Source organism: Heterodontus francisci, chromosome X (genome assembly GCF_036365525.1).
Source record: "Heterodontus francisci isolate sHetFra1 chromosome X, sHetFra1.hap1, whole genome shotgun sequence".
In the NCBI taxonomy this organism is placed as follows: Eukaryota; Metazoa; Chordata; class Chondrichthyes; order Heterodontiformes; family Heterodontidae; genus Heterodontus; species Heterodontus francisci.
The window spans coordinates 2,840,044-2,866,002 of record NC_090421.1 but is presented as its reverse complement, the minus strand read 5'-3'; the positions used below and the strand labels follow the sequence as shown (position 1 = coordinate 2,866,002).

Sequence of the window (25,959 nt, the reverse complement as noted above, 5' to 3'; positions counted from 1 at the left end):
TGTACTTGCTGACCTCCATTGGCTCCTATTCCCAAAAAATTTAAAATGCTCATCTATGTTCCTTATGCTCTGGAATTCCTTCCCCAAGCCCCTCTGCCATTCTATTCACACCCCAACTTTGGCCAGGTTTTGGTCACCAATTACTTGTTTTGGAAGAAGTTCTCCTTCATGCAGCTTTCATTTTCATTCTTTTATCTGAGCCAAATGGTCAGAAGACAGACAAGTGAACTCTTCAAATGCCATCCTCCTGACTTGCTCTCTCTACCACCCCCTCTAACTCAACTGCTCCATAACCCTTGCTGATCTATAATGGCTCCTCTCAATCTAAATTTAAAATTCTCATCCCAGTCTACAAATTCCTCGACAGCCCTTACTCATCCCACTTATGCAAACTTTGATCTTCCACCCACTCCCACATCCTTGCTTTCTGACTCCGACCTTTTGTGCATTGCCTCCATTCCACATTCCATCTCTTGTAGCAGAGCCTTTAGCTGCCTTGTTCCCACTCTGGTACTCCCTTTCCCAACCCCCACCCACCTTTTAAAAACCTCCTCAAAACCCATCCCCTTGGCCAAGCTTGCTAGTCATTTCTTTGACCTCTCCTTCAAAGGGCTCTGCACCTGTTACAGTTTTCCTTTGAAGCACCTTGGAACATTTTCTATGTTAAAAAGTTACTACACAAATACAAGTTTTGTTGCATTTCAAATGAATCTTTCTGCACGAAGGATACAGGTCGAGACACTGAACAGATGCCAAAAATCAAATGTTTGGCACTGTCCCTGTAGTTGACTGTTTAATCCTAAGGAAGAATAGCAGAAGCAGTTAGCTCAGATGGTACTGTGTGAAGTATAGAATTATGTTCTGTATTAGTCCAACACAGACAAAAGCGACCAAGGCAATACTTCTGGGCCATTGTGCTTTAAGCACAGTAGGGATTTCAGCCTATACAAACTCAGATCGAAGTTTTGAATACAACAGAAGTAACTGCAAAAATGTTATGCCTAAGTAAACTAGTGTGTAGTTTACTTCAGCTGGGAATTGCTGAACAAGTGTCATACTGTCTATACAAGACCATAAAAAATGCCTTCTAGATATTTTTGGGCGAGTGAGTGAAGATAAAAAGGAAAGATGACATCTACACAGAAAGTGCTGTGATACTACTGAAAGAAAAAAACATTTTTAAAGTAACATCTCAACAAATGCATCCCAATCTATTTTAGTGGACTGAATCTCTTCAGGGAAAGATTCTTCACATCCATACTCGTCATATCCTCTTGTCTATTTTTGAAAAACCACACAAACAGCATGTTTAAGTGTTAACAGTTTATTAGAAAGATATTGTAGGCTTAAAAAAAATTCCATTGCATTTGACATAAATTGAGGTTTTCAGCTTGTACTGAGCAGATTTCACAAAATACATCCTAAAGATAGTGTATTAACATTTTCTTCAAACTTGCATTCATACTCAAGACAGTGCAAATACACTTGGTCATCTAAATGTACAGCCACTTAAGATCCACAAGCGACAATGTACAGCTTTATCACTCTTCATACTAACAGATGTAGAAGCTTAAGGGTCAACCAATACCATTAAGAGTTTTAACCAATTATTAGGGATGAAGCCACTTTGAAAACTTATTAAAACCTCAGCATCCTAACTGCTGCAGAATTAGCTAAGGTGGCTTTATTGATACTGAAGGAATACAGTCCTAGATTGTATAGGAACTTCAAGTGCAGGTTTAGTACTAGTCAATACAAATGCAGATTACTATAAATAACTTAAAATTAATTTTTTTGTGAAGTCCTGGCAAATTGGTATTTGTACATAATGGCATTTTTTTTTTAAATGTTGTACTGTACTGGTAAGCAGTTTTGTCCAATACTCTGGTATGCATCGACCCCTACAGAAGCCTTTAAACAGGTTGAAAGTGGATTGAAAGATGCACCACTGCCCTCAACAGCTATCAACTTATAATTGTTTTGTTAAAAATTAACAGTTTAATGAATGCTTTTCTTCCAATTCCCTGAAGCCTTTTTTCCCCAATTCATTTACTCTAGATCTGGCATTTCTGAAAAAGAAATATAAAACACTGAGTAACAGTAAAAGCTTAAAACATATCACTTTAAAAAAAAGTGTCAAAATTCTACTTACTCTCATCATCGCTGTCCTGCGACCCATCCTAAAAGAGCAACAGGGAACAATTATTAAAGCCATTTACTAAATATGTTGGCATGTATGGCGTCAATTTACTGTTGAAGTCAGGCAAGTGGCACATCTCTACCAGCATATCTCCAGGGAGTATTACAAGTGGAACCACGGGGATAAATTTTCTTTCCAATTACACCACCACGCACGGCCCCACCCCTCACCCCCAATTATAGAATAGCACCTTGACATCCCATAGCTACACAGTCCAAATTGAATATTTACTTAGTTGAGACGGAAAAAAATAACGCAGGCTTAAACGCACATGCCCTAATTATTTATCAAATAAGTTGGCTACACCAACTTAATACAACTTTAGTTAAGTATTTCTTTCCAGTAGCCACCATGTATGTTACTTTGTGACATACAAGCCCAAGAGACCTCAAGTTAGAAATGCGAAGTTAAATACCACAAATACATGCATCACAAGAATCTAATGGGATGCTGTAGTGTTAACTATGCATTACCTTCAGACAGTGGAACAGATCTAGATCAAATATACTTTATGCTTTGGTTCCACATTGAAGACAGATTTCTAGGGTACAGATATTTAGTGCTATTAAATGCCAATTTTGCTATAATGCTATCAGGCACAATGACTTTTCTACTCTGCATCATTCACCTCTAACCACTGAATTTGTTAAGTGACCAACATCCAAATGTCTATGGCAAGAGAGATGTGTTCTTTTACTGTCCACTTTTCCCCTTCCCTGGCTATACATCTTGTACTGCTGCTGTTGCACCTTCCTGGCTTTGTGGGAAGCACTTAACTTCATGCATCACAAGAATCTTCAGTGTAACAGATCAGCAATTGATTCTTGGGGAAAGTCAAATTGCCACCCCAATGTTATAACTAGCCATAAGCACACCACTTGTTTAAATAGGGGCAAAAAGCAAAATGTCACTAGAAAATGCATTTGTGCTTATTGGAATAGGGCCCAACTATGAAAACCACAAGGTTGGTCTGCTGACACTAAAAGCAACTTACATTTATGCACCACCTTTTCCATAGAAAAAAGGGTCCCACAACACTTCAGAGAGCAATGCAAGGGGAAAAAATGGGCACGAGCCAAAGCAGATATTAGGAAAAATGACCAAAGGGTGGGTTTTAAAGAGGATTTGGAGAGGCAGAGGGGTTTAGGGAGGAAATTCCAAAGTTTGGAGCCTAGATGGCAAAAGACAGCCACCAATGTTGGGCTGAAGGGCAGGGGATGCACTGAGGCCAGAGTCAGAAGAAGGGAGAGTCACATAAGAGAATGGCCATGGTAGAGAGGAATTTGTAAAACCAGGAGATAGCAATTTCCGAGGGGAATTTTCTTTGGAGAAAAAACCCTCTGCTAAACACCCAATAATGTGGCAACACACAGATTCAAATCTCTTACTGACTCAATTCTAAGATTGAGAGCCTGGCGCAAAGACAAAAGTGCCAGTAATAGAACTGCCAAAATCATATCACAATTATCAATTTGTCCTTTTTCAATCAACTCCTTTAAATTTCAGCCTTGACCTTGTTATATCTGAAGAAAGCAACGTGTCAATATTCTGGTATCAGAACATTAAGGAAATGAAGTTTTTTTTTAAATAAAGAAAAAAACTTCAAGTGTACACACTAGAAAAGTGAGCATGAGTAACATTGCGGGAAAGTGGACAGGGCAATGCTCCCACAAATTCTATTTAGGCTTGAATTTCCCATTTAAAATGTCATTTTTATTCCCTTCCACAAACTAGGATAGCCTGAACCAGACTTGTTTACAATAAGACAGTTAATGGGGCAGACTCAGATGTTTATGCACTCAAAAGCAATTTAACCATGTTACCACATGCAATGCACAAAACTTATCGATAGAAAGCAACAAAATTTGCAACAGGAACTTGAACCCTTGAGAATTTACTCATCGCTTCTATAGTTACTGGGCTGCCCCATAATCACATTTCCATTTAACAATTAGTTACTACTGAAAATACACAATAAATAAGCAAATGTCTTCATACTTACATCATCCATTCCATCTACGTCTGGGATGTCTCCATCATCATCTCCTCCCATATTGTTCATCATCTAAAGAAGTTTTTTTTTTAAAGCAAGTTTAAAAAAAAAAGTTAATTCTATTGCAGTACACGGATAATGCTCCTTAAAAAGGGATAGGTAACACACTGGGGTGGTGCCGAGTTACAGACCAGGATGGTTCCAGTTCAATCCCTAATCAGTGCTTAAACTAATCTCAGCTGGAATGTCTCAATTCCTAGGGAACGAGGAAAAAGGGACAGAGTACGAACCAGGATCTGTCATTATTACCACTCTCTAGTGAGCTCATTAGAAAGAGCACTTGTGGGGCTGAGCAGCAACAACTATATCAGTCACATCTGCAATACCCTCCACAGTCCAATAGCCTGCTAACACTATCTGCGCTCACACATGAATAGCCACTTGGTTAAAGGTACTAGAAGGTGGTGGGCAGCCACAGAACTGTACTCAATACAAATCACCACTTTCCAAGGAGAAAAATAGTTTCGACACAGATACCAATTCAAGTTTTGAGCTTTTTAAAATGATCTTACTCCAAACTGCACATTAAAACATGCAGTTTAACAAAGTTACCAGTATGGTTTAATTGCACAAAACACCTATTTTTCCTCATAGGAATGAGGTTGGTATCTTCCTGCTGATCACAGCAAATTCAAGATATCACAATTCATATCCAGTGCCATTGTGCAAGGAGCACTATAGTTTAGAGTTAGTTTTGCTCACTACATGTGGTGATGTGTATATAACTGGTGCTTACCACATTATTGTATGCAGGTGATTTTTTCTTATGGGTTAGAGGTTACTTGTAGTTGCATGCTCTAGGGCATTAAGCATGCAGGGAGACAAGTGGCAAAGTTGACAGGAGAACCCAAATTGAGCAGCAAGTGAAGCATAAGATTCAGTGCAAACTAGGGTGGTTTAAAACAATGCTGGAATACAGTTCAACTTTTTCCAGGAATTTTTCTTCCCAGATCAAGTCTCCTCCTTCAGGTATTTAATAAAAAAGGCATTCACTTTCCAAAAACGATATACTGACCCTCAACACTGGACAAATGTCACAACTACCCTTTTTGAGGTTGCGCATTTCCAAGTCGAGTAATATACATTAGCTTCGAATTCCAAAAATATAGTTGTCCCTACCTGTGAGAACTTTTCAAAGCTGGACAGATCTTCTTCTTCTGGATCATCAACCCAGTCTATCCAGTTATTGAAATCCACTTTGAGCCAATTTAACTGTACAAAAATGGTCAGTCAGTAATTGAAAGCAAGTGATATGGGATAGGAGAGAAAATTTTTTTTGCAATGATCCCAGTTACCTTTGCTCTTTCTTTGGTTACCTGTGGCCATAGTTGACCAGATTCTCCTTTTCGTAAATAGCACAGGACAGATCTGTCTGTCCGCTTGTGCTTGGAATCCTACAGAATATAATTAAGGGAACAATATACATCAGTATTAAACAAATCTATATAATTTACACTCAATTGCAATCATTTCTATTCTAGCAAATTTAAATAGGTCAGTTAAAAATAAAAACCTATCAACTTTGATTCAGGTTGCATTACTATAGAGAGATATTTCTCCAAAAAAAAGAGTCAACGGGAGGTAAACTGTCCACTCAACCACTTTAGCACATCTCCTAAGAGTCAGCTCAGGAGCAGCATGGGTAGAGGCCCAGAAGCAGGCCACCTAACCATCAGGTTCATCTCTTGGGAGAGCAGGGGATGGGGGTGGGGGGTTAGCACAATCCACTTGTAAAAATTCAGCCCCAGCTATGTACAATTTATATAACAAAAGCTAGGCTCTTCCCCAAATAGTGCAAACCTTTCAAAAAGGAATTTAAATACAACATTTAGAAAGCAAAAGTGAACCATTGTTGCCTTAATGGCAAACTGAACACCTGCATGGCAGAGTTTGGGAATGGGTCATTAGCATGCTTTCTTGGTTAAGAATTGACACTGGGATAGGGAAAAAAACCCAAGAACATTACTTGTTTGGCTCATTTATTCTGAAGATCACCAATACTTACACTTGGGTCAATTGCATTATAAAGGTTAACTTCATTAAAATACTTTATGTTCTCAGCTCCTCCAAGACAGCTACAGGGAAAGAGACAAGCCATACAAAAAAAAAATGAATTTCAATATCCTTTTCTCAAACATTACAGAACAGAGCCGAACAATAGATTAAAAAGAAAATGCTAAGCACCATTAAGTTAATGTTTGCTCAAGATAATTTTAATTTACTACCATTCCTTATTTTATGGCTTACATCTTAAAATACAAGTTCTAAAAATAAAAAAATTCTGCGTAGGTCCATACATCAGAATATGAACCAAATTTTGTAGCAAATAGTTGTAGTTTAAGAGTCTGTAACAGCATAGATGAAAGAACATCTATATCCCAGCTGGACAGCCATCTTCCAGGTATAAACCCATCAGAACTGAAAAAAGTGAAGAACTCTCTTCTATCTTCAAGTGCACACTCGAACGCTTGCTTCTGTCGCTGGCCTTCTACACTGTTTCAATGAAGCTGAACACAAGCTGAGGAACAGCACCTCATTTTCTACAAGGCCGTCGGGTCTTAATATTGACTTTAAGTACATCAGATCTTAACTATAGCCCACATTTTCTCTTAGGCAATAGGCACTGATATGGTAGAATGGGTGTGCTAAAATTTCCAGCAAAGGGGAGATTCTTCCCACCTAACCATCAAAACAGTGCTGGCAGGGTGGTTTGCAACCTTGGTGTTGATCTGCTTTTTTCCCCATCCACTAGACGCCTGTGCTAATGCAGCCTGTTCCACTTTACTATTCATGCATTCCCCAACTTGCCTGTCATCTCGCATCATCTTTTATATTCTCATTATGCCGTATTTGGTCTGCTCATATCAGTTCTGCCCTTTAAACCCCTACAGCATATGTATTTTCCACCCCCACGCCCCATCAGCAATTTCAGTTGAGAAGGCTTAAAACAGAAAAATGAACTATTTCTGCTCTCAGGTGAGGCAGCATCCATCAAGAGTCTTCAGCATTTGTTTATTTTAGCATCTGCAGTATTTTGCTTTTTTAACTCTATTCTTACTTAGGAGAAACAGAAGTGAGGTGCTAACAGCTGAGCCCAATCCTCCTGCCTCAATGTTAACACACATGGACTGGTCAACAGTTGTCACTGGGCAGCTACACCAATGAAGCCCTGGTGGTTTTTCCTCGTCTTAACCGGAGGATATTTAAGTCAACTGTGGTGTTCTCAATGCTCCAGGTGGAAATCATCCAACTCAGCACAGGCCAGGAACTGAACCTCAAAGACCTTTATGGCCTGTATGGTTCAATACCACACTGAGCAGTGCACTTCCCACTGAGCCATTCAACCTTCATTAGGAAATAATTAAATGAGACCAGAAAAAGAATTTTTTACCTTAAAACAAAAAAGGTGGAAATAAAGTTTGAGCACAATCAGTACATTTTTGTTTTTTCACATCAATACTGCCTTGCTTCCTCTATATTTAAATCTGCAGAAGTAATTCCATCATCACATATAGGTTATGGTTGCTAATTATTTGAAATGAAACTATTTCCAACAAGCTGGTACCACCAGATAAAATGGAGGGGGAAAAACCCTCACTGGCCTTCAAGGAACTCAGAACAGTTATGAACTACTTTTAAATATTGTGCCAATACTCCTGATGTACAGGTCTCGCAAAGCCAACTCAACACCAAAAGTAAACTTGCTGCATTCACTAAGGCCCAAACAATCTGGAGCCTGCAGCACTGACACTCGGGCAGGAGCATAGGAGGAACTCCCTAGCCCTCATAAGGAATAATGCATGGAGAATTCTCCCCTTTCAAAAATGTTGGGGGGGCAGGTGAAGGAAGAGAAAAATTATCCAGAATGGAGGACACAAGGTTAAAACAAAAGGAAACCTACAGAAATTGAGATTATCTATCATCCAAGTTCTGAAAATGGAGAACCATGAGACTGTCAAATAGTTTAAAAGTAAAATGAGTGAGCAAGTTTTTGTTTGAGCAAATTTCTTTCCTCACTTTGGTCTCAAAATGAAACTAGAATATGCAGGTGACAATATCAAAATTGAATATCAAGCTCCTCTCATAACTCAATTTCTAAATAAAATATACAGACATACAAAGTCCCAGGCTTGATTCCCAGTCTGTGCTGTTAGCTGATGAGCCAGCACAGCAGCTGCAATTGGCTTCAGCATGCGAGATTGGGGAAAAATTTGCAAGCTTTTGCGCAAAGATGTTGCTTCACATTCATATGCAGCTCTAGGTATATGCTGTTATTTTAATTATGCCCTCATTATACTTACAGATCTGACCTCCATCTTCAGGAGCTCACTGCATCAAACATGTGCTACCACCTCCCTAATTTGCACTGCAGTGAACAGAAACTTAAATCACAGGTTAAATTTAGGACAAATGTTGATGTTTGGGCATACTGTATCTTGACCATGTTTTCAGAGCATCACTGCAGGCTCAAATGTTGCAAGTTCAGTCAATACACATTATTTCTTTGCAACAGCTGCACAAAGCACTTTTTAGGGGCAAGGAAGAGGCTGGAATGTGAAGAGAACAGAAAAACAGGGAAAGGGGAAGCAGAAATAACTGGCTCCCTATTTGCTCTAGAGTAACCAACAACTTGTAAGCAACACTTCTGAAAATGATCGGCAGTCAGCTCCCTACTAGAGGTGGTTGATAAGAAATGGCAAACATTGGACATAATTGGCATCACCCCCTGCACTGGGGAGGAGGGGAAGAGACTGGAGATCCTGCCCTAATCAGTTGACCGTTACTGACATCAGGAAAAGGACACAATGAGGTTTGACTTTAATGCTCTCCACATCCAGTCTTCCAAAATGCATTGTCCATGCTCATTTGGACAAGATACCAGAGGCCTGTTAAATCAGAAGCACAGGGTCAGCAACCTGGCGAACATTAAGGAAGAAAACAACCTGACAAGCAGGATAAATTCTCCACCAACAGCAACTTATTGCAAAAGAGATAGCTCCAATCTATAAATAAACACGCACTAGCTTCAAAATGGAAACAGCAATTAAACTATTACAACTGTTTGCTGAGTTAAGAAGCATGTGCATTTCCAACTGGTTGACGAGCATACAATTCAATGGTAATCCTCTGCAAGCCTCATGGTTCTAAGAATCACATGTTCACAGTAAAGGCACAACTATTCCTCCCAATAGCAGCATGACATCATCAAAACAAGAACAGAATTGGTATACCATCAGTTCCCCCAAGGTCGGCATGCCTGATCTCAATATCGGAGGGGAGAGGGACAGAGCGAGCGAACAGGCTTTTCCACCACCCCCTCCCCACCCAAAAGTACTAACTTATCCTGCTCTTACACACTTCCTAGGAAACCAACTCAAAAGCCTGATCAGCTGCCAAGGTAAAGAGGGCTGTGCATTTCAAGCACAAATTAAATTGGCTGCTTCTGATAATTAACACATGCTTCTGTGCTATGGCAATTTTCAATGTTCCCAAATTTCACTCATTTACTCAAACACTTCAAAAATCATTTAAAATACAAGATAAATTAATTTTTTCATTCAGAGCTCATTAGATGTTATGCAATTGTGGTGTTCAGTTCAAGTCATTTTCAAACTCTAGACCCAGAATTCAGCAGACAACATTTAATGAAAAACCACAAGGTAGATATACTAATCCCCCACTGCCCCCCCACCTGCATGGTACCTGTGATAGTCTCACATGCCATGCCAAGTTCCCAAACTACAATGATTCCAGTTTGCAACATTTCAGCCTTTTCCCAGAAAGTTAACAGAATTTTGGTCATTATATTACTTTCGCGTGTCAGTTTGCCCTGAAATTTGCGCTTGTATAGAGCAGCAGGATGCAGATTCTCTACTACGACTTGCCAGTCTCAAAGCTATACTAAATGATGGCCAGGTGTATCCACACAAAGGAGAAAATACTTAAAAAGGAAAATTCCCCAGGCTACAACTGCATACCTTTGGCAGCCTGTAGGAATATAACTGGTATGCCCACCTAGCCAAGCAATAGTATGTGGGGAGGGGGGGGGGTGGAAAATATCAGTGCCAACCGAATAAATTTCTTGCGCAGTGCCAAGGCATTGTTGATGGATGAGTTTTTTTGCTGGCCACAAGTTTTAAACTGTGAATGTTCTAAAATGGAAAAAAGTTTAACAAAATTTCTGCAATAAGATACTGTAAAAATCAATGTAGAGGGTACACCAGTTTTTGTGACCAAGACCTGGGAATACAACAGATTTGCTGAGGTGGCCACTGGCACTTCAAATTACATTAATAAAATACCACCCAACTGTAAAACGCAGATTTATGTGAACAGTGCTAATGAGAAACGGTATTACTAGATTAGAGCCTAGACTCTTTTCAAACACAATTAAGACGTGAAATAAAGCTGTCCCTAAGCTTACGACAGACATTTTGACATAAATGGGATTGAATATCTACTACGTACCTGAATGTAAACTTCTCTTTTTCAAAATTTATTTCAACATCCTTACTGTCTTCTACACAAAATTCAACAAAGACGTAGTCTCTTCGGTCATACCACTTTGCAGAAGCTGGCTGCCTAAAAGCATTATGGGAGTGAAAACAATCACAAGGTTTGTGTGAAAAAAGGCTACAAGTTCTCAAAGCCGCATGCAAAAAAGTATTTACATTCCAGTAGTGACTTTAATGCAATTCAGTCTCTGGGTTCTGCCGCTGTTGAAAAACAATGCGAGCTAGGTCAGAGGTTCCCAAACCTTGGGCCTAGGGGTAAAGGGAAAAGGGTGGAGAGCCAAGAATAAGAGCCACTGACATGACCTCGTATAGCCAAAAGGTTCATTATGTAGCTATCTCAGCACAGCAAAGTTTGAATTGTTGCCAATTTCTACAAGAGGACTTTGGACCCAGCAAAGCTGCTGCAGCTAATAAAAGATCCGATGTCCCCTTCTAGACATCAAGGGATTCAAATATCTTTGTGCTGAAATGGCCCTATAATGTATTCCCTCTGGTTATGAGGTTGCAATTAAAATGAAAAGACATTTCTGTGGCAGCTCTCAATTGCTACATGAAAAACAAAAAGATCCTTGAAGCAATTAACTACGAGGCACACAATCCCTACATGACTGAAGGCAGAGTGAACTTTCTGAACTACTCAATTTCCCCCCAGCTTTTGAAATCAATATGATTTAACACTGCCATTTTTGGGTCTCAAGACACTTCCTTAGAGAAAAAAGGGCACATTTGAATGGGACATGAATCTGTTGTGGGGGGCTGGGGTGGGGGTGGGGCACTCAATGTTTGGGATCCTCTGAGCTAGGTAATCAGAACCAGAGATTCAAATGCAACTTCACAACGCATTGCAAAATACCCTATAGAAATTAACCACACCATTTAAGTATATTGAGAGAATTCTCTTTTGCTAGTCTACAGCACCTAGGCCCTGTGCCCAAGATGATGTACTAACATCCTGCATAATGAAAATGCAGGATTGCATAAAGGCAAAAGAAAATAGCTGTTACATATGGGACAATGTAGGAAAGAAAAGGTAAAAGATAATAGCACTTAACCTGAAGATGCCAACCATCACTACAGTTTTGGCATTGCATTACTGGTAAATTAAAATCAATGGGGGATACATGATGTGGAACACTAAATTCCACAAGGAAGAACTAATGACAAAACAAGCAAATTATGAAAATTTTCCATTTCCTTATTTCCATAGAATCCTACTCCACACTATTTCCTATCTGAAAGCGACAAGTGCCCAAAGCTTCTGCTTGTGTAGCCAGGGACTCCTCCAGTCAACTAGCCTTCAGTTTTTCTTGTCAATGCTTTGCATGATAAGGTAACCCCACAATTTTGAGGTGGTCACGGCACAAAGCTAACATTTTCGGTATTAACCAGCAATCTCACGCCATTTCGGAGTGTCTGGTCTGGAGCATGCCAAGATATTTAGATGATAATATGCATATTGAGCCCAGGCTAAGTTAGAACCCTCCCCCACATGTTCAACACTAATCCTTGCCTTTCTTTAGAAATAAATAGAATTCCCCTTGAAAACAGTCAACACAGGTCCAAATATACCTTGAACCACTAAGTCCTGAAGCTAATTTCATTTCAGTTTTGGCCTGCATATAGTCACAGAAGCGAAGGACACTTGCATGGAACCGAAGGTGTTACAGGAGTTTGGAAAGTAGGCCATTTGACCAAGCTGATTTTTTTTAAAAATCATAAAGTTGGGGGTGGAGAGAGAAAAATAGCACAATAGTTCATAGAAAAATGGGATACGGCCATGGAATGTACTGTTTCTCTCACTTCAGATCTTCCCCCAAACACTGCAACAAAAAAAAACTAAATTTCCAACATCTATTATGGTTCTGTGCATTTAGTTATCTAGACGAACCACATACTCAAAGGTGCCAAGTATCTATGGTAGATCACTGTCCAGTGACCCAAGTGTACAAAAAATCTGCACAAAACAGATGAGATCTTTTGCATGAAGTGCGTACCAATTGAATCAGCATTAGTTGGGTGTACTGTAGCCGTCAAATGTTCTGCTGACACTGTTAAAAATCACTTGTGAACAATGGCCATGGGGAGAATCAGATGTCAGGCATTGGTGGAACTGTACCCCAGCAAGGCATCAGTGCATTCAGCAAAATAAAGGTAGGAGAAATGAATAGCTTTGAAAGAAAAAGGAACCACAGAGAGGCAGCAGCACAAAATTGATGAGAGTCAAGTTTTTATTGGTGGGAAAAGGAAAGGAACATTCAGAGAACAATCACATTGCAAAGGATTGGGTGCACAGGTTTAATTACACCCAGATTAACAGAACCTATATTAATTCAGGACTCAATCCAAAAAGGTGTAGAACACTAATAGAACCAGTATAGTGGGATAACATGTTAAACCGGTGGCATGTCACAGAATTATAAATTTCCAATTAATGAGAATCATTTACAGCAACTTATTTCCCAAACTATTTAGTCATTGCTGAGTGAAGAAAAAATAAAAAATGGTCTTGCATTGTGTAGGAGCCCACGCACACATTTAATTGCATAGTGAAAAGCAGAACCAACTTGTATGCACTTTGTTGCATTACTGTGCAATTCAACATTTGCAAGGATGATCAAATGAGTAATTTTTAGACTCCAGAGACTGTCAGGCCTCACTGACTGCAGAGAACATGGATGCTGAAAACTTAAAAAGGTACATTTACAATGAACAGCTTTGGTTGGTCTTGCAAAAATACAGCACTTAATTGGAGTGTAGCTCAGTTGTACTGAGCTAAGTCGTCTCCAGTTTGTTCCTAGGCACGTGCTGAATTAATTTATCTCAACCAACGTTCCCACTTCCAATCACTGCCCATTGCCTCCTGCTAAATTATAGATAATAAAGATGAGGCTCAGGTACAATGACCCTGATTGTTGCCATGCTATTAGATTTTCAGCATTTAGACTCAGATAAAGCATAGAAATAATCAGAATTTTTCCAGAACTTGTATAAATGTCTACCTTCAGGCCAATAAAAATAAAAATGGGGGCGAGGAGGAAGGGAAAAAGATTGAAATGCAGTGCACAACTGGCTCAATTTTCATGTGCTGCCATCACAGCAATTATAAAGCTCTCACTTTAGGTCAACACCAAAGTTGCTTTCAAGGACAAAAATAGCTCTAGGCCAATTTCTTCACTTCGCCCCCATGCAGGAGACCTGCTCCCAATGCACATCTGTAACCAGATACTAGGAAGTGCACAACAGTAGTCAAGATTTGGCATTTCGAATTTTTCCTCCTTGTATATTGAGGGAGAAGAGCAAGCAACTGTCTGCTGCTCTCTATCTCACCACAGGTTGCATTAGAAATTGTGCCCACAGTACCACAAAACGAAAGCAGAGTGGCTCAACATTTCATCTTCATGGGCTGCACAGATGCACATCATTGTGCCTCCAGATATCTCAAGGTACTGATATGAACAGAACTTGATGCTATGACTTCGGCTGTCACCATTCAGGCAACAGCATTAAAAACAGGCCGTTTCTAAACCCACAAAATTCAAACAAGATAAACCAGCAAATAAATACAAGTACAAGTGAAATTAATTTGCCTGAGCTTTGAAGGTCAGATTGCTAAAGGCTTGTGGGCCACAGGATAAACAGACCCTTATTTTTCATTTTTTAAGGATAAGTTTCAGGCAAGACATCAGATTGGTCATTTCAAATTTAAAATGACCCCAATTTCTGGTAACTACACAGAAATCTTCATTCGCTGATTGAAGGTGACAGCGAAATGGTAGAAATATTGAAGAAAAACTCCTGGCCCAGATGATTGACTGACAATATGCGTGGATGCAAAAGAGATAGCAGAGGTATTACATATAAGAATTCATTAGAAAAAGGAGAGTGTGCCAGAGGACTGATGGACAGCTAATGTCATACCTATATTTAAAAAAGGGAGATGGAGCAAGCCCAGGGAACCAGGGACCAGTTAGCTTGCCAGTGGTGGAAAGATAACAGAATCTTTACTCAAAAATGTAATAGAAAAACATCTAGAAACCGAAAACCAGCACAGACTTCAAAAAAGGGAAGATTATGCTTAAACAACTTTATTGTTGAATTCTTTGAAAGAACAAAGGGTAGACAGGGCAATGCTGCAAATGTAATATATTTGGATTTTCAAAAGGCTTTCGATAACGGTACCACTTAGACCCATAACTTAGGTTAAAGCATGTGGAGTCGGAGGACAGGTAGCATAATGGATAGCATCTTGGCTACAAAATAGAAAACAAACATAGGGGTCAAAGGCAGCTCCTCAGACCAGCAAAATGTGTGTGGGGTGGTGTTCTACATCTGTAATGGGACCACAATTGTTCACAATTTACAGTTAATGATTTGGACTCTAACAATTTCTAAATTTGCAATGACAGCAATTTTTTTTTTTTTGGGGGGGGGGGGGGGGGCGGCAATGTAGGTAATACAAAAACAAGTACAAGATGACATTAATGAACTTGGCAAATTAATTTCAGTACAGTAAAGTGTGGGGTGGTGCATTTTGGTAGGACAGATAAAGGAGGCCACACTCTGCTTGGATAATAAGAGTCAAAAATGGGGTAGAGAAGCAAAGAGATCTAGGGGCACATATACACAAAAAAGAAAAAAGACACTTGCATTTATATAGTGCCTTTCATGCCCATTGGACGTTCAAGTGCTTTACAGCCAATGAAGTACTTTTGAAGTGTAGTCACTGTTGTATTGTAGGAACAAATAAACAGTAGCAATGCGGGTTAATAAAGCCACTAAAAAAAGCAAACCAAGCACCTGGGTTTAATTTCTAGGGGATAGAATTGAAAAGTGGAGAGATTATGCATAGAAATTTGGTTAGACTCTACTTGGGAGTACTGTGAATACATCTAGTCTCCATATTATTAAAAAAAGGCGGCGCAAAAATAGATTCAAAGATGATACCAGAACCAAGAGGTTATAACCATCAAGAAAGACTGAATCAGTTGGGTCGCTTTTCTCTAGAAAAGAGGATGCTGAGGGATGACCTGATGGGGCCTTTAATGGAGTAAACACGGGGAAAATATCACTTGTGGGGTAGACCAATACCAGATTATATATATTAAAAACACTGTCACTGATAAATCCAATAGGGAATTCAGGATACACTTTACCCAAAGAGTGGCAAGAATGTGCAATACGCTACAATTATTGAGGCAAATAGCACAGATACATTTAAAGGGAAAGATAGTTAAATACCAGGGAGAAAGGAATAGACAGGTATGCCGATAAGGTTAGGTGAAGGATGGAAGGTAGCTAGTGTGGAGCTTAATGCTGATATAGACCAGATGGGCTGAATGGCCTGTTTCAGTGCTGTAAACTAGATAGAACGTCTCCTCTTCTTCCCACCTCAGTTACAACAAAGGGGATAAATGCTTCTCTACTGAGAGAAGACGACAAACTTTGCTACCTGTGCACAGAACTGAAAAATATCATCTGCCTCTTGGCTAAGGGAAGGAATGGAGTTATACGTCGTAACACTTTAAAGCCCTTCGCATACCAGGTACCCATTTACTCACTGAAGTTTAGATGAGAGGTGATCTTATTGAAACATATAAGATTCTTTAAAGGGGCTTGACAGGGTAGTAGTTGAGAATGTTTCCACTGGTGAGGGAATCTCAAACTAGGGGACAGTTACAGAATAAGGGGTCACACATTTAAAACAGAGATGCGAAGGAATTTCTTCTGAGGGTGGTGAATCTCAAATTCCCTACCTCAGAATTGTGGAGGCTGGGTCACTAAATGTACCTAAGGAGGAGGTAGATAGATGTTTGAAATCTCGGGGAGTCGAGGGTTATGCGGAGCAGGTCCAAAAGAGCTGAATGGCGGGGCAGGCTTGAGGGGCTGAATGGCCTACTCCTGCTCCCATTTCTTATGTTCTTCTGTACCCATTGATTATACTTGACTACATTTTGCAGAGCCTGACGACTGGCCTCATAAATCACATATCCAATATTGAAAATCCCTGTTAAGGAGTAGGATATTTGCAAACAAAACCTTAGTGTCACATTGCTTTCTATCAATGTAATTATAATTAGCATGAACACCATCTGCCAGAGACACCAAGAGACTGCACCCTAATCAACAATACAACAGGTGGCTCAGTGTATTTATACGGAGGAACTGTTTCCATAAAACTGGTTCCCGGTATTATAGAAACCACATTGAGATTGCTGTAGAAGTAGAGGGTGCTCACAATTAGCCCCAGTTAAACAAATGTGTGTGTAAAAACACACACACACCATTTTAAAATAGCGTGCACCAGTAATACCTTTGCTATTGGCTAGGGTAGTGTTGTAGAGGCCAGAATGACTGCCCAGAGCCACATACAGTAGCCCAAGAAACCTTAAGCAGCAACGCCTTTAAGTGGCCAGCTTGGCAGAAATGGGTGCATAAACACAGAATTGGAAAAACAGTGCAAGAGAAGACTCAAGCATCAACTATTGCCTGTTAGAATAATTGAATGTTAACACAATAGTTCTGAAAAATATGCGTAGAGATGCCATCCATTGGCTCCTGGTACTTTTTTCCTCCAGCCTTGTACATTACTTGACAAAATACTAAGCATCACTTCCCAACTACTGACAATAGACGATTTCCCATCAGTCGATGGTCACAAAGCAAAATAGCTTATATCCAACCAGACCCTTCTTTCGTTCAAAGGCATGGTTTCAGCTTACTTGCAGTCTCCTTTGCTAATGAGACATCAGACATGGAGAAACACATGCAGCCTCATTTTGAGAATGCAGGTTATGTTCGATGAGAGATAGGTAGCTAAACGGATTAGCATTATTGATATTGGTGTTACACCATTTTCTTCCAAAGGGGGGCCCTCTTTGCACCCAGGAGTGAGCCATTTAATCAACTTCTGGGAGGAAATCACCTTTTCGCACACCATGTGAGAAAAGGTGCATATATTGTCACATTGTACAGAGAAAAAAATCTGCATTTATACAGGCCCCTCATCACATCTCAGGTGTTCTAAAATGCTTTACACAATACATTTTGAAATGTTACTGTAGGCAAACACGAGACATTTTCTGCAGACACCCAAAGTCCAAATAGCAATGAGATGATTCACCACATTTTTTTTGGTGTCGGTGGAGGTTGGTGAGGGCAGCTAGCTTTGCTCCTCTTTAAAATGCCATAGAGTCTTAACATCCACTTGAGCAGGGCAGCAAACAGTACTTGCCATCTCAGATCCCTGTTGCGGCAAAGATTCTTGCCACGTACCCCTAGACTGACATAACTCGATGTTCTTCCCAATTATCTGCATAGATATCAATCCAAGCATCATGAACATGATTCTAAATTTCCAGACAGATTAAAGGCGAATGCAAATAAAAAGGCCCATTTATGGTCTTCAACAGGTCATAGGTTTTTGGACACTAAGCAGAAAGGGATTTTGGAAACTCGGCCAAGTTTGGTTGCTCAGAAAATACATCAATATCTTGTTGTTCCATCAACATATTGTTACGAGTGCTTCCATTTTTTTTGTTAAATTTTGAAGATTTGTGGTTTAAAACTGAAAAGGAGTCAATGGATTTTTCTTAAACAAGGGTCACAGAGGTCTGGACTGTAAATAGTTACCAGAAGGCACCCGTCTTCAAATAATTACCCAGCAGGAGTTGCTTTTGATTTGGGGAAAGATGTTTACAGAGAAGTGACAGGTCAAGATTTATAGGGGTCAAGAGGCTTGACTCTTGACATTGTTTATGGTTTCATTTTGGACAGCAAGTTGGGATATGGGCGGCACAGTGGCGCAGTGGTTAGCACCGCAGCCTCACAGCTCCAGGGACCCGGGTTCGATTCCAGGTACTGCCTGTGTGGAGTTTGCAAGTTCTCCCTGTGTCTGCGTGGGTTTTCTCCGGGTGCTCCGGTTTCCTCCCACAAGCCAAAAGACTTGCAGGTTGATAGGTAAATTGGCCATTATAAATTGTCACTAGTGTAGGTAGGTGGTAGGGAAATATAGGGACAGGTGGGGATGTTTGGTAGGAATATGGGATTAGTGTAGGATTAGTATAAATGGGTGGTTGATGTTCGGCACAGACTCGGTGGGCCGAAGGGCCTGTTTCAGTGCTGTATCTCTAATCTAATCTAATCTCATATGTACAATGGTTTGAAAAGACAGAAAACTTACCAGGAGAGCAACACCCAGCTCTTTGAAAAAACCTGCCAGTTTTCCATCTCGAGTAGCTGAGAAGTGCAAGAAACTGCCTGAAACCCATTACTGTATTTTGCCTGGAAAGCCTGCTCAAACTGATCAGCTTCACCTGACAAGAACTGTTCTAGGAAGATCCCAGCGACAATCATCTATACATATTTGGAACACCAAATCAAAAAGGACTTCGGACATCTTTTAATATCATTTTTTCTTCAAGAGTTAAGTATTTTGGCCAACGTATTTTTTTTGTACTACAGCTCTAAAGAGTAAACCTCTTTTTTCAGTTAAGCAGTGTGTGGGGCCAAGGTACAAGGGGAACTTTTATATTTCGATCTGTGTGTTTATGCTTTGCTTCATTACTGGTTAAGACTTGTTTTTATAATAAACTGATAATTTTGTTGTTTAATAAAGAAACCTGGTTGGTGTGTTTTAATCTGGGATAAAAATAGACTCTACAATTGACCATATTGGCAAGTGGAAAAAAATATAAATATATGTTGTGACCTCTGGAGAAGCAGAACTAGAATCAACAGTGCACTCCTCCCGACTCGGATGTAGCCATATAACGAGTTAGGATGCTATCTGATGCTTTCTCCACCAGGAACAAACTCAAAGAAGAGTATTTTGGCACCCATCCTGTTTGGCTTCGATCCAGTCATCTCTATAGCTGAAGACCTGGACAGTTCAACCTCTAAAAACATCTTGAAAACTTATACCTTTAGAAGTTTGAGATATCACATACATCAAAAAGCAAAACGAGAGGAATGGTTCTGACTCATGCATTTGATCAAGGTCATGCCAATTGAGGCCTAGGTAACATGGCACACCCTGGAAGCCAAATGGCAAGCTGCCCATGATCATCTCTCAACTAAGAGGCCAAGCATCACTAAAGACAACTTCGATTTTGTAAGTTCACATTGAAAAGGAACCCTGAGAACTTCAAGAGCATGTTGAATCCTGAAAAACTTGTCACAAGGAAAATACCGCTGGAGAAATGACGAACAAATGACGAGCACAGAAAAATAGGACGGAAAGATATATTGGCAACTACACTGAACAAAACTTGGGACTCACCTGCGCCAAATGCAGTTGTATTAGCCTCTCGCACATTAGACAAGTACATTATACAAGCATTTGGAGAGGAAATACCACCCCAACACTCCAGGCTATGACCAGATTGAGGTAATCATTCAGACATAATCATAGTATATGCCACAAAGGAATGTGCCCTGGCTTACAAACACTGAACAGAACCAATTCATATGGTATAGCGCCAAAGAATTAGCATCCACATGCCCCAAGACTAGGAAGGGGGTTCAATCTTTTCACTTTCACCAAAATTCCCCAGGTCAACAAGTAATATGTAACTTGCTCTGCAAACCTTCATTTAATTATGCTCTTGCCTCCTTCGCCCTTGCATCCTCACATCGCTATGTCAAAGCAATACCCCTACTGCTTGCTGCAACCTTAAGGAAATCTAAATGTTGCACCCAAATGTGAAATCATCACATACAAGCTGAATATATATGCTCCACAACTGGCTGTGTAAAGGTTTAAAAATTCATACATTAGGGTACAAAGTATTAAAAGATCTTACCTGCTGCAGCACAACTTTCCCTGTAGCTACACGGCAGCTTCAAACAGGAACTTATTCTAGAGATGTGTATATAAAGTCTCTCGAAATGTACAAGCAACAATCTGGGAGCTAAGAGTTAGTTCACAATCACATACACAATTAATCTCATCCCTAGTTCTTCAAAAATCTGCAACTTTCCTGTACATAAAGTTGTTTCATATGTCCATTGCATCGGATCACATGCCCACTGCTCATTACTAATTTCCTTACCTTAAGATAACAAGGCATGGTTCAGCCACACAAAATGAAGCAATCACACATTCCTCAACTTAACATTTTCAGAATGCAACTTCTTCCCCCTACTCACTCATTTTGGGGGTATAGCTCAATACCAGATTTTTCATTATCTGCATATTTTTTTTCGAAAAGCCCTGCATAATCAGAATGACCACCCGGTTCTTAAAACATTCCAGAATCCAGCTCACCACGAAGACAGCAAAAGCAGCCTAACCAGGATTGCCCACACCCAGAGAACAAGTAAATGAAGTGTTAATGAGCCATTAAGTCTTCAATCTGCAGCCATCTTTTTTTTCCATTAGTCTGTATCTGCACTTACAGCACAAGAGCTTGGATCAGCAGTGAGTACCACCAGAGGACTTATTATGGCAACAACCTAGTTAACAGCAAGCAGCATGAATTCAGAAAGGAAACCTGACCAAACTCCTTAACGTCTTTGAGCAAGTGACGAGCAAAAGCAGACTGTATAAGTCCAATGACATGATGTACCTCCACTTCCAAAAGGGTTTTGATAAAATTCCACATGAAAGGCCATTAAACTTAAAGCTATGAAGATTCAGTGAATGGAAGAAACTGGCTGAAAGGTAGGCAACAATGAGCACACATAGGTTTACATCAGGGGGTGGGATCATTACAGAATGGGGGCATCTCAGGGCTTGGTGCTGGGACCATTACTGCTTCTAATTTAGATGAATGACTGGGCTATAGAAACTTGACGCAAGGTGGTCAAATTTGCAGATAATACCAAATGAAGAGGAGCAGAATCAAAAAAGGTAGCTGAAACTACAGAATGAATCAAGAGAAAACATGTAAGTGAACAGAATGACGGATGACATTTAATGGAGACAAATGTAAAGTACCAAAGAAGAATAAGTGATACAAAAACAAGAAATGCTGGAATCAGTGATACGTGGACTCCACGATTTATGTTTAAATAGCATAGATGAAGCTGAAAGAGACCTAGAAGTCTTAGTAGACTATGCTAAACAAATCAAACCAATGCAGAGCAGCAAATTATCACCAGTTGAACAACAGGCAGATGAGGCAGTGATCAAATTTCATAGCGCTCGTCAGAAGACGACTTCAACATTACGTCCAGTTGATGTTCCAGCGCTAGAGCCAGTGCAGAGATAAAATCCAGGCAGCTTATTCCTAGCGTTAGAAATCTGATTTATGAGGAAACACTGTTGGAACTTGGACTTTTCAGCCTACCAAAGAAAAGTCTAAATGATCATAAAGCTGTAGAAGATTGTTCAGTGTATAGATTTTTTAAAAATCCAAGATTACTTTAAATTATATTAAACTCAGGGACACAGATTCAAACTAGAAAGGTTACTTGGCCTGTGTTCTGCCACTGCATCACATCACTCAGTGCAGTTGATTTTACGAGAGCAGAACTACTTTTTTAAAAATCTCATATTTGAAAGGAGTCAGGAAGAAATGTGTCCATTTGATTAGTTCCAAGTTTTACATCATCCATCATACCCCATGACAACTACTTTGCAAAAAAAGCCACTCGCTGAATTGCTTACAGCATCTTCTTCACCCTAAATGAGGAACTTTAAACTGTATCTTCAGACTCCTGAGCTAGAGTCTGTGCCAGATTTAAGTTACTTTCATCAGGATTTTTTCTTCACACCAGATCTCGGCCCAGCTGCCCTTTTTCCAGCGTAAATAGTCTTAGCTTTGCTTTATCTCCCTTTGTAAGTATGTCCGGGTACCCAATTCCCAGCGATCAGCAACATTCTAGTTTACCTTCTTCATACCCTCAGCAAAGCCTGTATTGTTCCCAATGTAGCACTTCACACCGACTCACCCTTTCAGTAGCAGACTTAAAAATGAAGCTGCAAAAAAATTTCCCAGACTTGGACACACCGGGTTACAAACCCCATTGCCCAGTAACATTACTGGTCCACAACATTTGCAACTGGTTAGAATATGTTGCATCCTTACAAGATTAAAATGCTTGTGGCCCTTCGACGTTTCTGGATTTTATACCACTGTGCGCATAACAAAGCCTGATAAGGGAGAAAAAGTCAGCATACACATTTCTGCAATTGAAGCAAGGGACGTGTAAATGGGAAAGAGAAGGATTGCGTTTGCACCGAGTGCAGCGGGTGAGGAAAAGCCTGCGAGGCTGCGTTAAATAGCGGCTCCTTCAACATTGCGCAACTGCCAAAGTTTTCCCGATTGAATCCTACCGTTAATTGGAAGACCACCAGCAAAAAATGCAGATTTTAAATCACTGTTGAAAAGATAAGAAAGAGAAAATCCGACAAAACATTAACATCGGGGATCCCGAAATGTCTGCGCTGGTGCCCGTGCGCGCGCGCAGGAGGGAGAGAAATTTCTAGAAACCGCAGTTCCTTCAAATCGTTTCCGAACACGTCGTCCCATTCGGTGCTGTCGGTTTACTTGGCAAAATAAAGATTAGGTGGTGTGGGGATGAGAACGTCGTTTTTTTTGTGGATAAAGCCGCATATTTCAACCATGAAAACGAAATTCATTGCGCTGGAACATAAAACAGTCCCACAAGGCTGCCGTGCGTTTTCACTCTCACGTGTAAGCAAGCCGAGAGCGGTTTTTTCTCCCCTTAAAAAAAGTGACTACGCCGTCCCCCCCCCCCAAAAAAAACTAAAAGGCTGTAAATCAAATTTGGACAGCGAGAATTTACCATTTCCAAACCCATCCAGACATTCAATACCCTTCCAACCCGATGTAACTCGCAATCGCAACCTACAGAAACCCTCCTGGATTGAGTTTGAGTAGACAGATTTAACGGCATTTAGACGGCATTCTCTGAAGCACGTTTCAGCTCGGCTACCAAAAACGGTTCTTAAAATTAAAAATATTGTAAGCCTCGATCGTTTACCTTCCACTTCAATTTTAACCCAACATAAGGGATCTCTCTTTCTCTCCCCCCACCCCCGTGACTTTTTTTTTACTGCAGAGGCCTAGACTGGCGAAAAGGCGCCTAACTCCCACCACCCTTTCGCAATCCAGCCAGCCATCCTGGCTGGCCCCCTCAGACGCTGGATAAAGGCGCCACTGGTCGTCGACCGAACCCATTCCAACCGACTATTAAACCATCACTTACATGGCTGCTGTGGTTAAAGCTCTACTCAGTTGTCGGGAGCTCACAAGACCAAGTGGCGTCTGAACAACCGCGTTCTGGCTTTTTTTTTACTCCTTCCCACCTCGCCCAGACAAAGTGACGCATCGCACGCTCTGCCGCTCGCTATGGTTACGGCGTTAATCCTGCGTCCGCGAATCGCATTGGTCACCTTCAACGCACGCAGCTCACACTAGAGCCAGACCGGATGTCCCGCCTCCCCGAAAATGTCAATCAGTTTAGCGCGCGCCTGGTTTTACGCTAAATCACGTTCTTATGTTCCAAGGTAATGAGTCAGGGGAAAATGTATACACCGGATCGGTTCATTTCTGGCACGTTTACCCCCCCCACCACCCTCCTCACTCTTTCCAATGTAATTTTTAATTCCGTCTCAAAGTTTCGTGTTCCAGCAATTCTAAGCTGCCTGTCGGCGTCCATTTTAGCCCCACTCCAGAACTTCAGTCAGTATCTAAGCTGACTCTTCAGTGCAGTACAGAGGGAGCACTACATTGCCAAGAGGGTCATCTTTTATATTCCATAGTATTGAAAATCTGCGAGTATTCTCTCACCCAACGCCACCACCTTTGATAAGTGATCGGTTTCGCGTCAGTACTAATTGTGGGACCTTGCTGTGCTCAAAATGGCTGCTGCGGTTACCTCCATAATAGTGGACATTGCACTGCAAAGTAATTTATCGTAGGAGAGGTGTGATCAAGTGTTCTGTAAATATAATTTTTTATGTTCCTGATAAATTTGCTTGCCAAGTACAAATTTAGAGATTTATTTGTGTCTTTGATAATACCACATATCCAGCTGCAGCTAGGTAAAGACTGCTCAGGCAGAAAGGGAATGGGTGACCGTCAGGCAGAGTAGAAGAACTAGGCAGGTAGTTTTCCATTTCCCTCCAACAGATTTTCCACTTTGGATACTGTTGGGGGAAGATAGCTTCTCAGGGGAATGCAGCAAGAGCCATCTCTGCAGCACCGTGGGTAGCTCAGCTGCAGAGGAGGTGAGGAAAAAGAGTGAAAGCTAAAAGTGTGCAAAAGAAACCCAACTCTGAATGCCGCACCCGGAAGCCCGACCCGAACCCGACATGTCATCGGATCCTGTAGGGGTCGGGTAGCATAGCAGGCCTTTACCCAGGCACTGATGTAAAGGCCTGCCACCCAATCCGACCCTGACGGCATATGTCGGGTTCGGGTCGAGTCGGACTTCCAGGTCTGGGATTCGGGCTCGGGTTTCCTTTGCATGCCTTTAGTGAGAGCTGTAGTGATAGGGGATTCTATGATAAGGGATACAGATAGGCATTTCTGTAGCCACAAACGTGACTCCAGGAAGGTATGTTGCCTCCCTGGTGCTAGAGTCAAGGATATCACGGAACGGCTGCAGGACATGCTGAAGGGGGATGGTGAACAGTCAGAGGCCGTGGTTCACATTGGTACCAATGAGATAGGTAGAAAGAGGGATGAGGTCCTGCAACAAGAATTTAGGGAGTTAGGTAGATTAAAAAGCAGGACCTCAAAAGGTTGTAATCTCTGGATTATAGTGACCAGGAATAGGTGGATAGAGCAGATGAATGCATGGCTGAAGAGATGGTGCAGGAGGGAGGGCTTTAGTTTCTTGGAGTACTGGGTCTGTTTCTGGCAAAAGTGGGACCTGTACAAGTCAGACAGGTTGCACCTGAACCGGAACGGGACCAACATCCTTACAGGGAGGTTTGCTTGTGCTGTTTGCGGGGGGGGGTGGTTTAAACTAATTTGGCAGGGGAGTGGGATACAGAGTGGAGGTACAGTAGGGGGTGATGCACAGCAAAACATAGAAGAAAAACCAAGTTAGTCTGGAAGTCAGAGCATATATCGACCTGTTAAGGCACAAGCGAATCATGTAAGGCTGGATTGCATCTATTTTAATGCAAGGAGCCTTATAAGTAAGGCAGATGAATTGAGGACGTTGATTAACACATGGGAACATGATATTATTGCTATCAGAGACATGGTTGAGGG

The 25,959-nt window shown here is 40.9% G+C and overlaps 1 protein-coding gene across 1 annotated transcript; it reads right to left on the bottom strand.

Annotated features, from left to right (window-relative positions):
• Window positions 1-1,308: 1,308 nt before the first annotated feature.
• On the bottom strand, window positions 1,309-24,059 carry LOC137358605 (prostaglandin E synthase 3-like). Its single transcript, XM_068024660.1, has 8 exons — window positions 23,942-24,059; window positions 10,722-10,835; window positions 6,259-6,328; window positions 5,549-5,647; window positions 5,373-5,465; window positions 4,203-4,265; window positions 2,153-2,180; window positions 1,309-2,069 (listed from the first exon to the last, which is right to left on the bottom strand). Coding segments are annotated over exons 1-8 (489 nt in total). The 5' UTR covers window positions 23,944-24,059; the 3' UTR covers window positions 1,309-2,049.
• Window positions 24,060-25,959: the final 1,900 nt, after the last annotated feature.

Coding starts and splice junctions, on each gene's coding strand:
- LOC137358605 (XM_068024660.1), bottom strand. Junction 5,648..6,258: donor ATAATGCAATTGACCCAAGT/GTAAGTATTGGT, acceptor TATATTCTGTAG/GATTCCAAGCACAAGCGGAC. Junction 4,266..5,372: donor GCTTTGAAAAGTTCTCACAG/GTAGGGACAACT, acceptor AAACTTCTTTAG/ATGATGAACAATATGGGAGG.